This window comes from Pan troglodytes, chromosome 2, assembly GCF_028858775.2.
Source record: "Pan troglodytes isolate AG18354 chromosome 2, NHGRI_mPanTro3-v2.0_pri, whole genome shotgun sequence".
NCBI lineage: Eukaryota > Metazoa > Chordata > Mammalia > Primates > Hominidae > Pan > Pan troglodytes.
The window spans coordinates 144,945,995-144,961,746 of NC_086015.1; the positions used below are offsets into that span (position 1 = coordinate 144,945,995).

The window sequence follows — 15,752 nt, forward strand, 5'->3', positions numbered from 1 at the left end:
TAAATGCTGTGATTTCCTGGGAGGACATGAATATGTGGTGGCAAAGAGTGGCCAGTGAGAACAGAAAGATGAGTACATTTTTTCTAAGCACAGAGGGCAATCCAGCTGAGGAAGGTAGGGGAAGTTCTATCCAATTTCAGAGATGTTAACATGTGAGGAAAAGACCATCCATGGTACACTTGGATGACTGTGCAGACCAATCTCACGAGGATCCTGCAGAGGGGTGCCGGGGATGGCCTTGACAGGTAGGTTGGGGCCATATTGTGGCGGGACTTAAATGAACAATCAGGACATTTAGATTTTGTTCTGATGATAATGTGGAGCTTTGGAACATTTTGAGCAGGAGAGTGTCAGGAGGTAGGAAAATTAACCAGGCATGTTAGATTGAATGGCAGTTAGACTGGGGAGGAAAGGCAGGGAAGAAGTCAGTACACTGTAATCCAGAAGCAGGGTGATGAAGTTAAGCTCCACAATAGGAAATGGAAAGTTTGGTTGATTCTAGAAATTTCTAAAGAAAGAATGAACAGATAATTACGTATGAAGGGCGAGGAAGGGAAAGAGTCAACAGTGACCGTGGTTTCAGACCAGGACAGTTATACCTACGAGAGAATTACATCTCAGACAGAGAAAGGGAATTGTTGAAAGAAAGCTAAATTTTGCAAGAAAGGAAATGAACTCCCTTTCACCTGTCAAGTTTGAAGCAACAATGAGCCATTCAAGCCGATGTCACCAATATCTAATAGAAAAAACTCAGCAAATTTCAAAAAAGAGACAAAAGCATACACACAGTGCTATACTCATCCGCACCTGCAGCTCAAGAAGATTCAATGTGGAGCAATTTTAGACAAATGGATTAAAATCAATCCCCAAAACTCTACTTTCTCAGGAAAGTCACCAGGTTTCTAAAGAAGGCATCATGAGATTTAGGCATGGGTTTTTCTATTTCATTTTTCATCTATTCTGAAATATTCTACACCACTTCTTTTTTTACATCCGAAATTGATTTACGTCACACAATTGATGATTGATGTCTACAATTAATGAAATATAATGTTGGGAGGATTTAAGGAATTCTCCAACAAAGGCTGATTGCCTTGGTCACATGTACGCTTTCAGTATGGGGGGGGGTGTGTGTGTGTGTGTATGTGTGTGTGTGTTGGGGGAGTGGGGTGGCAGGACTAATGATTTCCGGCCATAGCACCTTCACCTAAGACCAAGAGAGGCAAATGAACTGGAGGGTTCCATGTGACCGAAGAAGACCAGAAAATGCTCAGGGACCTATGGACATAAACACAATTATTTCCAAGAAAAAAGATGAGCCATAACTCTTGTCTGACAAGTGTGATGGAGAGCAGACTTGCTTAGAAGGACATTCCCAGGAGGAGGCAGCATATACATTTCGGGCTAGTTTTGATCTCTAGCCTCTAGGAACAATTTTCTCGCTTTGTCATTATGGTTCCAAACATTGGTCCCTTTGGGGAAACTACTCCAGCTCAACAAGCAAATGTCATCAGGTTTGTTTTTGTTTTTATTTCTTTCCCTAGTACAGGAAAGAAGTCCAGAATATGCCACTATAGCATAAGGATTATTTTGAGCTAAAGGCATTTGAGAATCAGTGGATGCAGGAAGAGTTGTTTTATTTTATTTTAATTTTTTCCCTGAACTTACTTGCCTCTCAAAAGAATTCAACTGTCTTAAATTCCTTCCCAGCAATTTCAAAACCAGGGAAGATTGACCCTATCTTTAGAAACAGGAAGTTAGTACTGGGATAATAAATCACCTAATAGACTTTGTCACAAAACTATCATATCTACCATCTATTCTCCCAAAGGCCTATTTATCTTTTCTGAAAGTTTTTTCCCAGAAGTACCCTTTCTCCTTCTCCCTTTCCTTTATTTAGACAGTGTATAAGCCCCAAATTCTAATTGCTCCTTGAGTCATAATTTTCTGTGAACTCTGACTGCTTCAGTGAATAAAAATCTATCTTTTCTCCTGCTAAGCTGTGTTTTGTTGGTTTAATTTGCAGTCCCCCGAATACTGAACCTAAGAGGGTAGAGTGAAAGTTTTACCTCCCTGGCAACAGGAAAACTTATTTTGTTAAAGATGAATGGCATAGAAGGGGGAAATGGTGGTTGGAGTGAGGACCAAAGAAATAACAAAAATGTCCACTTGTACTGAGACAAGTTTTTCCTAAATATTTATTAGTTCGTCCTTAAATATTTGCTTAAGAGAAGTCCTCAAAATGAAAGAAACTATGTCTTCAATGTACTAAGCAGAAGGAAAGGAGACTGTGCAGCTGAGGAAGCCAGGCCTGAAAAATAAGTGTGGGTTGTGTCGCCACACACCAAGGACTGGTGAGAGGAACAACGCACAGTGGTGGAGCGGGAACTGAGCAGGCCATGAGGAGGACAGATATTTGTTTTGCTGCATTCAAGGCCACCTATAGTTCCTGCCCTTTGGGTGCTCATGATGGCAGACAAGCCCTCATGAAGGTGAACCAAAGGAGGGTAATCACAGGGGACCTGTTGGCCCCACCACGCCTGAACAGCTGCTGCAGCCTGAACTTTCTGCCTCATTCCTGCTTTCCTTTCTCCCCATGCATGCTTGCTTGTTGCACTGAACTCTGGCGCATCACTCATTCCTGTTCTTTTTGTCAGGAGAAAAAGTTCTCCTGACATGCAGTGTGTCAAAACCGTACTCATCTCCTCCACCTGCCTTCCCACTTCCCGCCCCTATGCTCCCTCCTGGCTTCTATTTTAAATTTCATTGCAGCAGACACCTCTCTCCAGATTTCATGCCTCAGCAAGGGCACATACCATTCCTCCAGCGAAACCATTCTTTTCCTTTTCACCATTTCATCCTTTTGACTTTCAAACTTCTCACCAACTGGGTGCGTTTTATCCTCCTCTGGTGCCAGCCTTCCTTCTTTGTTAGATACCTAGCATTTACAGCCATCTCTAGGCAGATGTGTGGTCGTTCAGTAAGAAGAGAACACGTTTTGTGTGCTCACTCCAATGGGTGTCTGGCTTATAAAGTAGATGTGGTCCAATTCCTGTCTGCTGCCACCATTGTGCCCTGCTCTGGCCAACAGCTCAGAGAGGTTTGCTCTCTCCACTAGCCCTGAAGGCCTCCCATGTTCCCCAGTTCAAACTTCACCTCTCTCATGAGGCTTTCCCTCACTGCATCCTCTACCTCTCTCATGAGGCTTTCCCTCACTGCATCCTGTACCCTCACAGCCCTTAACACACCACTCAACAAATACGCATTTGCATCTAACCAAATGTGACCCTGCGTCCATATTTATGTTTCTATATATTAACGCATTCTTGTTTCCCCTGCCAGGCTCCATTAGTCTGGTTAGCTTTTGCCCAGGTATCAGGAGATGAGGGGATGGGGAGAGGCTCAGAATCCAAACTTGACAGAGTAGGTGTCCACCACTAGGTGATGGTGGGGTCAGGCATCTCCTTAGGCTGGCTGTGCTTCTGTTTTCTTTTCAATGGAGATACCGGCTTTCTTGGAAACACATGTGATGGTGGGCTAGCCGTAGAAGCACTACTACAATAACGATGTGATCTTTGTCATTTCACTTCTTCAGACTTCATTAGTCCTACATATAAAAAGAGGAAGTTAAACTAGCTCAAATGTACTGAGCAGAAGGAATGGAAACTGTGCAGCTGAGGGAGCGGGGCCTGAAAAATAAGTGTGGGTTGTGTCGCCAAACACCGGGACTCCTGGGATCCTGACCTCTTTTAGGGGTCAAAAGAGGGCAAACTAGTTGCCTAACAATATTTAGAGCTATTTCTCTCTTTTCACTCTCATTCTACGAGTGTACACCGGAGTTTCTAGCAACTACATGGTATGTGAAGTCATCCCTCTAATGATAACCTGTAATGAGGTTATTACTGTGATTTTTAATGAATACATTTTAAAATGTTTTAATTTCTTCAAAAGCAAACATTAATCTCTATATATGTGTGTATACATATACAGGAAATGTATGAATATATATTCATTATATATATGAATATACATATATTCATTGTATATGTGTATATATATTCATACATAATGTGTGTGTATATATATATATACATATATGTATTTATACATTTCCTACATAAATAAAAGTTCTTTAAGGTCCTAATAATTTTTAAGTGAAAAGGAGTCCTGAGACCAAAAAGTTTTGAGAATCACTGAACCAGATTTCTAGATCTTTAAGATCATTAATTCACTCAACAAATAATTGCGCCTCCTGTGGCCAGGCATTTTGCAGATACCGAGGATAATGTGGTCGTAACAACATGTTTCCTGCTCTGATAGAGTTTTACGTTTGGGAGGGAAGAGACAAACGAATAAATTAACAAGATAATTTCTGAGAGCAGTAGCTTTAATGAAGCCGTAAAGCAGGACACATATTCCTGCACAATCTGTGCGCCTGCTCAGACGTAACACCCCGCAGCGCAGCAGGCAGATTCAGCGGCGTCGCCCCAAAGGGGCCCGAGCCCTCTCAGTTGCCCTAGGACGGCGAGGGCGGGGCCTGCCCGCCCCCCCGGCGCTGGCGTCAGGTGACGACACTGGGCCGCGCCAGCCAATCGTGGGCGGCCGGGGTCTAGGCACCACGGTGGCTGGCGGCCTGCAGGCGGCCTGCGGGCGGCGCTGTGGCCCGTCGGGTGGCTCCAGAGAGCCGCCCTAGCCTTCCGCCTTCCCCAAGCCAACGTCTCCGCCGTCGGCTCCGCGGCGCCGCCATGGCCGACGTGGAAGACGGAGAGGAAACCTGCGCCCTGGCCTCTCACTCCGGGAGCTCAGGCTCCAAGTCGGGAGGCGACAAGATGTTCTCCCTCAAGAAGTGGAACGCGGTGGCCATGTGGAGCTGGGACGTGGAGTGCGATACGTGCGCCATCTGCAGGGTCCAGGTGATGGGTAAGCGCTGCACGCGAGGCCAGGGCCGCGCTGCGGCCTCCGGGAGCCGACCTTGGGGTTGGGAAGGGACGGGCGTCCGTCAGAAGCCTCGGAAAGTGCCCTGCCTGGGAGAGTGGGTGGAGGTCGCCCTGCCCCGGCGCCGGAGGAACGCGGAGCCACGCTCCTGCTGCGACTCCTGAGGGCTGCGGCCGCCGCCTGGGGCTGCGGGGTTGTGCAACAGGCGCCCGGCGCCGGGTGGTTGGTGTTCTAGGGAGAGAGACGGGCAATAAACGGAGTTAAACGAGGTAATTTCAGGTAGTGATGGGTGTGACCAAGAAAGTAAAACCGGGTGATTGTTGGGAACTAGCAGGAAACACTTCGGTTTGTGTGTCCAGCCCCAGCCCCAGCTCTAAAAGCTCATCACAAGGTGGTCAGGGTAAAGGCCGTGATTCAGCAGTGAACTTTAATAGTCTTGGTCACCACCAAAGTGATGCTCCAGAGTCATCTTCCACAAAACGACACCCTTAGTTCTTCTCGAGGGACGCAGGAAAGTGTTCATAGCCATTGCATTTCCGGATTAGCTTACCGCCGCTCTTCGAATGGCTTTTAAATCTGGATTGATCTAAGACGGTTCAGATAGCACTAGCGTGGCTTGAAGGGGACAGTGTGGTTCAAGAATATCTAAGTTTCATGGAAGCTGAAGAATTGTAAGCCCTTTTTTCAGAAACGTAAAACTTCACCTCCATCACACCCCCCTCTCCATATTGGATGCCATTTCCTGGAGAAGATACTGTGCTGCTCTGAGTCATGCTTTGTGGAGAACCCTCTTACAAATATGTCTTCTTTCTGTGATATTTTGAGTTAAAATATTAGACCAAGTGAAACTTTTCAGAACAGCTTAATCTTGTTATATTTTATATGGTTCTAAGAACTCAGACCACTTTGAAAAGCAGGTGCTATTTAAATGCAAGTTGTATTTTCAGATAGGGCATTTAAAATTACTATGAGAGCCTCTTCAGTGGAGTTCTTTATTGAGGGTAGTTAAAGAAAACGGACATTTCTATCGTTTGAAAACTGTGACTTGTCTTGAAAAATGAGAGAATTGGAGAACATACAGAGAATTGCTCACCTTAAGGGGGGTGAGACTTTAAACATACCAGAATCAAGAGATTTCGCAGTTTATGCTCTTTTGTCTTTTATTCCTAAGGGCTTGTTTCAAAGAGGATTTACAACAATTGGATTCAGATATTTTTATCTTTCTCTTTTGAAAGACCTTGATATTAGACATGACCCACTTATTTTACATGGATCACTTGAGCCCAGGAGTTTGAGACCAGCCTAGGCAACATCGCAAGACCCTGTATGTACAATTAAAAATTAAAATAAAAAGCTGACCAGGCATGGTGGCCTCCAGCTACTCTGGAGGCTGAGGTGGGAGGATCCCTTGAGCCCAGGAGGTCGAGGCTACAGTGAGCCTTGTTCCTGCCACTGCCACTGCCACTATACTCCAGCTTGGGTGACAGAATGAGACCCTGTCTCAGCAACAAACAAACAAAACATATGAGGCTTTAAAAGTATCTAGTTTATTTGCCAGCAATACAGCTGCCCCTACCCCCACTTAGGAATCATAATTTCTAGTTTGGGAAGCATTTTTAACTGATCCAGGAGACTCTTTTTTTTTTTTTTTTTTTTAAGACAAGTTTCGCTAAACATTTTATCTCCTAAATAAATTTCCTTTAGTTTAAAGGAAACTAAGCTTTCACTTAGTTCCTTTCCAGTTTAAAAATAATGTTCCCAAAGGGTATTTTCAAAAGATTTGTCTCCCAAAAAGCTATTTCCTCCCCAAAGGAAAAACATTTAAAGAGTAAGTGGAAATGTATAACCTGAAATAATGATTGAAACTTTGCAACAAATAAACTTTACTGAGAGATTTTAATGTAGGTCAAAGTATAGACTATAAATGACACATTTCATCATAAACTTTCTAATTATAGCAAGTATGCTGCTACTACAGGATCAGTCTTGCATATTTACAACAGCTGTACTTTGGGTTCAGGAAATTATTCTAGGCTAGACCTTTGTATTTTGTTTATGAGGTGTTAAAACCCACTTAGAGGTCAGGTGACAGCAGAAGGAAATTTTTTTTCCAGACTTCCTAGTCCTTACCCTAGCATCGTTCTAAAAGGTGTTATTGTACTCCTTAGAAATGTGCTGTTTTAGATTCTAGGAAGATCATTAAAGCAATTTTTTATCTTTTATCTGAAACTTTAGGAATTTGTGTAGATTTGGGTCAGTTTTGATAATCTACATCAGAGCTATAAGTGTAATTTAGAGATTCCTAGATTCAGCAACAAGAACCCACTTAGTTCCCTTTCCTTAGTATTTGGAATTTGTCTCACACACTTGTGATTTATTATACTTTCTGCTCCCAAGACTTGCCTGTCAGCCCATTCTGATATGGATAACACTCTCTTCGTTTCCACTCTCCTCCCTTCATTCAGAAAGGAGTGATGATTACACAGTGAGCAAGTGCTGATGAAAAGGGGAATAGGTTTGCTAGTACAGCCAGTTATAATAGCCAGAGTAACCCTTCATGACTGTATCACCTTGGATATTTCACATAACTTTTTGGAGCCTTATTTTCCTAATTTGTAAAGAGGCAGTTGGGATCACCAACCTTAATATTAAAATTCTGTGATTGCACAGAACTAGCGCCAGATTCAGGTAGGATGTCTTCACTGTTATATCACAACCCTCATGATATTTAGGTGTTTGTCTACGTCCCCATTTGCTCCTGAGCCCCTTGAGACCCAGCCTTGGTCATTTTGGTGTCCCCAGTGCATAACTCCTTGCACAGAGGAGATAGTAATTGTGGGATTGAAGAAAACCTCAGGAGGCAGTGGTTGTTTTTAATCCACACTGAAGAGACTAGGGCAGTGGTGTTTTTTTAAGGGTAAGAGCATGTGGAGAGGAGCAAACAAATGCCTGAGCAGAATCCAGTGTAAGAAGAGAAGCAGGCTTCAACTTAACCGTGTTTCTATTTTTACAGAATTATTTTTCTCCTATTTATGTTAAAAACTATTTTCTGTTGGTTCAAACTTCCTTTTACCCAACTCTGACTCCTCTTCCAGCTAGTGAACGAGTCCATTTTTGCTCCCTAAAATATTCTATATTACTTTTTTCATTAAGCTGATAGTATTCCAGATTGAATTTTGAAAACTTCTAGTACAGCCTTTAGGATCTCATTTTTAGTATTTACACCTACTCCACTATATTAGAAGTTACTATAAGCTCACTGGGCATGCTCATGGGCAGTTTATTTTCAAGGCACCCTTTTAAATAACCCATACATATAATGTTAGTATTTGTTTATATATACATCAAGAAATTCTAGAAGGATACCCAAGAAACCAGTAATAAAGTAATTTATTAAAATACTTTACCATTGTTGGGTAAATACTTTGGGCTCAGACTTATCTGTATTTTCTTTCTTTTTTTTTTAAAAAAAACTTTTAGGTTCAGGGCTACAAGTACAGGGTTGTTAACATAGATAAACTTGTGTCACAAGGGTTTGTTGCACAGATTATTTCATCACCCAGGTATTAAGCCTAGTACCCATTAGTTATTTTTCCTGATCCTCTCCACCTTCCACCCTCCAAAAGGCCCCAGTGTGTGTTGTTCCCTGCTATGTGGCCATGTGTTCTCATCATTTAGCTCTCAAGCATTTTCTTTTTTTTTTTTGAGACGGAGTCTCGCTCTTTCGCCCAGGCTGGAGTGCGGTGGCGCTATCTCGGCTCACTGCAAGCTCTCCCTCCTGGGTTCACGCCATTCTCCTGCCTCAGCCTCCCGAGTAGCTGGGACTACAGGCGCCCGCCACCACGCCCGGCTAATTTTTTGTATTTTTAGTAGAGACGGGGTTTCACCATGTTAGCCAGGATGGTCTCCATCTCCTGACCTCGTGATCCGCCCACCTCAGCCTCCCAAAGTGCTGGGATTACAAGCGAGCATTTTCTTACAAAGAAAAAACCTTAGTGTTTAGGGATATCTAGTATTTACTTATTTTATCTGTAAAATTCTCGCCAGTTTGTATCATCCCCACTTAATATATAAATACCTCACAGTATTGTCCCTTTTTTACAGATGAGGGAATTGGAGTTCATAATTGGTCCGAGGCCCTGAACCTAATAAATGCCAGTGAAATGGGATTTGACCGTAGATCTGGCTCCACAGCCCTCGCTTTCCCCTCTGTCTCACTGGCTTCTCACCAGCCTTGTCTGGATGACCGTCAGTAGCAACCTATTGGAAGCATACAAAGCAGTTTATTTTAGAGGAACTCTCAAGTGTCTTAGGGTAGAAAGTAAAAAGTTGCTTCTTAGGAGTTGCTAAAGGAAAGCTTCTGTGTCAGTAAGTATGGATGACTTTAAAAAACTTGTTTATGAAAGAAGCAATTTTTTAATTTAATTTTTTGTAAGTTATATATTCATATAGTTCAGAAATTGAGGAAGGTATGTATATTACCTGGAAGAGGAGTGAAAACTCTCCTTCCCATTCCAAACCCTGCCAGTAAACTTTATTATTGGTTCCTTGGGTATCCTAGTGTTTCTTGATGTATGTATAAACAAATGCTAACATATATATATGGTTTATTTAAAGGGTGTCTTGAAAATAAACTGTCCATGAGCATGCCCAGTAAGCGTATGGTAACTTTGAATATAGTGGAGTATGGCATATTTTTCTCTAGTAGTTTTCTCTATTGGCACCGTCAGGACATCTTTTCGTCAGAGCTTATAAAAATAGAGGATTTGTTAACCCTTGTGAAATTGCTCCTGGTTATAATTAGTAGAATGCCTTGTACTTTATTCCTCTGTAAGTAGTTATGTTCAGATGAGAAATTAATAGTATGAGTCTTTATTGCCATCTCTAACCCTTAGGGCTTTTGACTTTGAAGCGTCTGGTTTTTAAAAATTGCATTCTGAGCATCAGAATGAGAATTGCTATTTGTTTACTTTTAGATGCCTGTCTTAGATGTCAAGCTGAAAACAAACAAGAGGACTGTGTTGGTATGTTGTAATTTTGTTCTCTGGCTTTTTCAACTGAAGGTTTTCTCTCAGTAGGGATGTTTGAATTTGAAATTAAGATTGACTTTATCAATACACAAAAATAAACTGTAAAGCAGTGATCCATTGTTAATATAAAATATGTTGGTTCTCAAAAGAGTTTAATGGAATGAACCTGCAAATCCTTTTATTGCCATAATTAAGAAGAATTGGTTATATATTCCAGACATGGTCATAATAAACATTTTGGTAATCAAAAATTAAATATTTTCTATTAAGAAAATTATAAAATCAGAAATTTGTCAAAACATTATTTGTATTTTGGCTATGTTATAGGTCACTTTGGGTTCTAATAAGGCATTTCACTTTTCAATACTCTTATAATACAGTATTTAACTTTAAAACCAGAGTAGAAAAATTCTAAGTCTCAAGTATATTTTTGGAATGTGGTTTGTGTATCAAATTTTCTTTAGAGTCTTAGACTACAAAAGTTGTCGTAGGCTAAATATTTTAGGCAGTTCAAAGATTTTTATGCCCTAGTTCTTGAGGTGATCAAGTCTAGATTGCTATATAAACATGTTTATAGATTTTCTTAGAATAAAAGATTGGCTTTGTATTTTGTGTTTGCATGGTGTACATAGAACTTCTTAATATTGATTCTTGCAGTTTTGATCCAGTTCTTCCTCCTGAAACGCTTAGAATGTTTCACCCTTGCTTCCTACCCCCTGTAGCCAATTTTCATAGGCATTTTTTTCTTTTTTTCTGCCTTATTTCTTTCATTTAATCTTTTTCTCTTGTCATATAGCTCAGTTGATCAAGCAAGGGACAGATGAATCCCAAATTCAAGATTGCATTCTAGATTGTGGATGATTTCCCTTGTTTTAAAGTTTTTCTTTCATGCTGCTTGTTTAAAAAGTATTAATTTGGGAATTGTGAGGGGCAGGCCACTTTCTTTGATCACAGAGAGACCTCTCTCTCCAGCCAGCCACTTTGAAAATTTCATCGTCACATGAGAAATTGCACTGCTTATGGGTGACTTAACACAATTCATCACTTCTAGAAAACAGCTCAGCTCAGATGCACAACTGAATGTTTAGAAGCATGTTATTTATAATAGCCTACTGCATACTAAAAACATTTACAACTCATTCTGTCTTGGTAAATAAAAATTAGAAGGACATTTTTCCATAAAATAAAGCCCAGAAGATCTCTAAGGTCAGTGCATGACTGAGAAGGTCAGATCTAAGGAAGGTTCAAGTCCGTTCATCTAACTTCAAGAAGACAGCATGTGGAGCTGTGTAGGAACTAGGGGTCATCACATCACCCATAGATTCTAGAACAGGGATGGAAAGGCTCTCAAATAGTGACTTATGTCTCTGTGTAACTTACACATTTAAGTTTCTGTTTCTTTATAGATAGAAAAACATTATTTTGGCCAATTAACTATCTTTTTTCAAGATTATTATTTGTAATATAAAATAAGCTATAATTTTGAGTTCAGTGTTTAAATTGAAATATGTAATGTCAACTCTTCTTTTTCTTTCTTTCAGTGGTCTGGGGAGAATGTAATCATTCCTTCCACAACTGCTGCATGTCCCTGTGGGTGAAACAGAACAATCGCTGCCCTCTCTGCCAGCAGGACTGGGTGGTCCAAAGAATCGGCAAATGAGAGTGGTTAGAAGGCTTCTTAGCGCAGTTGTTCAGAGCCCTGGTGGATCTTGTAATCCAGTGCCCTACAAAGGCTAGAACACTACAGGGGATGAATTCTTCAAATAGGAGCCAATGGATCTGTGGTCCTTTGGGACTCATCAAAGCCTTGGTTTAGCATTTTGTCAGTTTTATCTTCAGAAATTCTCTGCGATTAAGAAGATAATTTATTAAAGGTGGTCCTTCCTACCTCTGTGGTGTGTGTCGCGCACACAGCTTAGAAGTGCTATAAAAAAGGAAAGAGCTCCAAATTGAATCACCTTTATAATTTACCCATTTCTATACAACAGGCAGTGGAAGCAGTTTCAGAGAACTTGTTGCATGCTTATGGTTGATCAGTTAAAAAAGAATGTTACAGTAACAAATAAAGTGCAGTTTAAAACCCAACTCTTACTCTTAATTTGTTCCTAATATGTATTTTTGGCAGGGAGAGGGAACGGTCCATGAAATCTTTATGTGATATGAGGATTTTAAGTTTGGGCCAGTGAACAGGGTAAATAAAATTTAACTTTTGGGCATATGGAATTTTGATTGCCTTTAAAGTTACTATTCTGTATCATTGATTCATCAAGAAAACCTAGATCTCCACTCACCTCACTGTTCAATCATTGAGTGGTAAAGGACAGAAGTATTTTCTAGTTCTGGTCAGATGATATAATTTTTTTGTGTGTGTGTGTGGGGGTGAAGTCTTGTTCTGCCACCCAGGCTGGAGTGCAGTGGCATGATGTCAACTCACTGCAACCTCCGCCTCCCGGGTTCAAGTGATTCTCCTGCCTCAGCCTCCCAAGTAGCTGGGATTACAGGTGTGTGCCACCACACCCGGCTAATTTTTGTATTTTTAGTAGAGACGGGATTTCCCCATGTTGGCCAGGCTGGTCTCAAACTCCTGACCTCAGGTGATTCGCCCGCCTCAGCCTCCCAAAGTGCTGGGATTACAGGTGTGGGCCACTGCACCCGGCCCAGATGATATAATTTAACTGTGTTTTAGGTAACATGTTAATGAGGGAAAATGTTTACCAGTGTAGCATTGGATCAAAAAGTTTATCACACAGTGTTTTAATAAATGGTTTATTCTGCTTACCTTATTTGAATTGTCATTATAATTTTATGTGCAACCTTAAACTTAATTTGTCAAGTAAATACTTTCATTTAATTTGAAAAAATTCATATTCATTTGCTCTTTCGTTTGACAATAATAAAATTTAAGGTTTATTACCTGGAAACAGTGCGAGAAAATACTAAACTTTATCAAACTGATTCACACTGAGGGGAGGTTATTTTGTAACAAATAATGGACCACAAGTTCATTTTGTATTCTTCTGTAGTAGAGGCTACTGATACAAATTTAAGAAAAAACCTTAGAATCTTAACTTTTCACATCTGCAGATGCAGTGTGCCATTCTGAATTTTTCAATCTAAGGGATGTGGATACATAGAATGTTTAAAAAGATAACAATTAGAATGAAAAATTAAAATTATGTATGCTTTTATATGGGTTACTTTTTATTGATCACATTTCTCTGGAAATTTTTGCTTTATATTTTTTCACAGTTGTCTTTCTAGCTACTGAAAAAATTATACAAATATCTTTGGCCATTTAAATGTTTATCATTGTGCAGTGAACTGTTTTAGTAACTTTCTGTTTGGCCTTTTTAGAAGGTTGCATCCTTAAAATGTGAACCAGATACATGGCTTTGCATTGAAGAGGAAAGCAGTAGAATGTCAGGTTACTTTAGGCAGTGTGACAGTATATAAATGAAATGTGGAGGATGGTGGTAACAATTTGATTTTCCACACAGCAAAACCACAGTCCTGCCACCTAACAAAGCCCTGTTTATGCTACACACCAGCATCTGAGGGAAGAGGAGGCACTGTGACAAAGCAGCGCTGATGCTGCTCAGCCTGCGATGATTACAGCTCATCTGCACAGCCATCTGAAAGTTTAATACATACTCATCAGAGGGAACATGCCGGGACAATTTTGGGTTCCAACACAAAAGTTAAGCATCAAACAGGTTTTTCTTTCCATTTGATTAAATGTGCTGATTTTATTTTACTCCTGCATTAGAAACAAACATAAGTTATCTTTCCCTATTTAATTTTCCATCTATGCAAATTGTGTTATTACAGCTGACCGCTATCAGTAAATCTTAATTCTGTCAGTCCCATTGCTTCCTTTTTTATAAAAATACTGTGTCCCCCTTTACTGTCATGAAGTGAAATTCATAAATATATTTCCTACACATATAATTTAAATGTATATAATTGTTATATGACAGAACTAAAAAGAACTTGTAATTCAGTTGTATTTCAATATAGAAATGCTTGGACATGGACGGGCACGTTGGCTCACGCTGTAATCCAAGCACTTTGGGAGGCCAAGGTGGGCGGATTGCCTGAGGTCAGGTGTTCGAGACCAGCCTAGCCAACACGGTGAAGTCCTGTCTCTAACAAAAATTGGCCGGGTATGGTAGCAGGTGCCTGTAATCCCAGCTACTCGGGAGGCTGAGGCAGTAGAATCGCTTGAACCCAGGAGGCAGAGATTGCAGTGAGCCGAGATCGCACCACTGCACTCCAGCCTGGGCAATGAGTGAAACTCTGTCTCAAAAAAAAAAAGAAATATGAAAGTAACTGTAAGAAGCACTTTGCTGCTTTTTAAGTTATTGCCATGGAGCCAGGCATGGTGGTGCACACACTAGTCTCAGCTACTCTGAAGGCTGAGGCGGGAGGATTGCTTGAGCCTAGAAGTTTGAGGCTGCAGTATACAGATCATGCCTGTAAATAGCCACCACACTTCAACCTGGGCAACATGGCAAGACCTTGTCTCCAAAATAAATAAATAAATAAAAGTTATTGCCATGGGGTAGTTTGGAGTAATGAACGTTTTATGCTCTGCAATGAAAAGGAGAAAATTTCATTGTTTAGTAAGCCCTTGTTTGTATTTATTGTTTTTTCGAGACAGAGTTTCACTCTTGTTGCCCAGGCTGGAATGCAATGGCGCAATCTTGGCTCACTGCAACCTCCACCTCCCGGGTTCAAGAGATTCTCCTGCCTCAGCCTCCTGAGTAGCTGGGATTACAGGCATGCACAACCATACCCAGCTAATTTTTTGTATTTAGTAGAGACAGGGTTTCACCCTATTGGTCAGGCTGGTTTTGAACTCCTGACCTCAGGTAATCCACCTGCCTGAGCCTACCAAAGTGCTAGAATTACAGGCGTGAGCCATCACACTGGGCCAGCCCTTGTTTTTTAAAAAAGTATTTAAAGAATAAAATATTACTGATTTGGCTATAAGGAAAATTAGAATTAAAGTACAAATATATTTTAAATTTTAATCTAGTTTGTATTGAACATTTGAATAGTATAACAATACTGAAAAATGTTTGCATGGAAGTTCCTGTTTTCCATCTTTAAGTCATTCCATTTCTGCCATCATTAGGTTTTGTTCAGCAAAATATGTCTTACAGGGAAAGTATTTTCTTTGCATTTTAATACTCTCACTTAGTGGCAGTACAGCCAGGATACCTGGATTTGAATCCTAGCTCCACCATTTATTTGTGTGATTTTAGGCAAGTTACTTCACCTCTCCATACCTCAATTTCTTCATGTGCAAGGTAGATAATGATAACAATATAATAATTCTTGGCCGGGCGTGGTGGCTCATGCCTGTAATCCCAGCACTTTGGGAGGCCAAGGCAGGAGGATTGCTTGAGCCCAGGAGTTTGAGACCAGCCTGGGCAACATAGTGAGACCTCATCTCTACAGAAAATAAAAACAAAATTAGTGGACGTGGTGGTGTGCACCTGTAATTCTAGCTACTCAGAAGGCTGAGGTGGGAGGATCGCTTAAGCCCAGGAGGTCAAGGCTGCAGTGAGCTATGATCACACCACTGTACTCCATCCTGGGTGACAGAGCAAGACCCTGTCTCTAATAATAATAATAATACTTACTTCTTTAGTTTTTTGGGGGGATTGAGGACTAACTATATAAATTTAGAACAGTATCTAGCACATGGTTAAGTGCAACTGTTATTGTTTCATTGTAGTCATTTTTAGAAGCACTTTTAATGGAAGTGTTACTTTAAAAATA

At 40.8% G+C, this 15,752-nt stretch overlaps 1 protein-coding gene across 4 annotated transcripts; it reads left to right on the forward strand.

The window, feature by feature from the left end:
• Window positions 1-4,446: 4,446 nt before the first annotated feature.
• Window positions 4,447-13,152, forward strand: RNF7 (ring finger protein 7). 4 transcript variants are annotated; one of them, XM_009446473.5, is made up of 3 exons: window positions 4,447-4,913; window positions 9,912-9,959; window positions 11,507-12,748. In XM_009446473.5, exons 1-3 carry the CDS (start codon window positions 4,746-4,748, stop codon window positions 11,561-11,563), a joined length of 273 nt encoding a protein of 90 aa, XP_009444748.1. In that variant the 5' UTR covers window positions 4,447-4,745; the 3' UTR covers window positions 11,564-12,748. The 4 variants fall into 4 exon arrangements, with proteins under 4 accessions (XP_009444748.1, XP_063661139.1, NP_001239486.1 ...); NM_001252557.4 differs by having other exon boundaries at window positions 4,602-4,920; window positions 11,507-13,152; XM_063805069.1 differs by lacking the exons at window positions 9,912-9,959; window positions 11,507-12,748 and adding an exon at window positions 9,040-9,893 and having other exon boundaries at window positions 4,600-4,920.
• The last annotated feature ends 2,600 nt before the right edge of the window (window positions 13,153-15,752 follow it).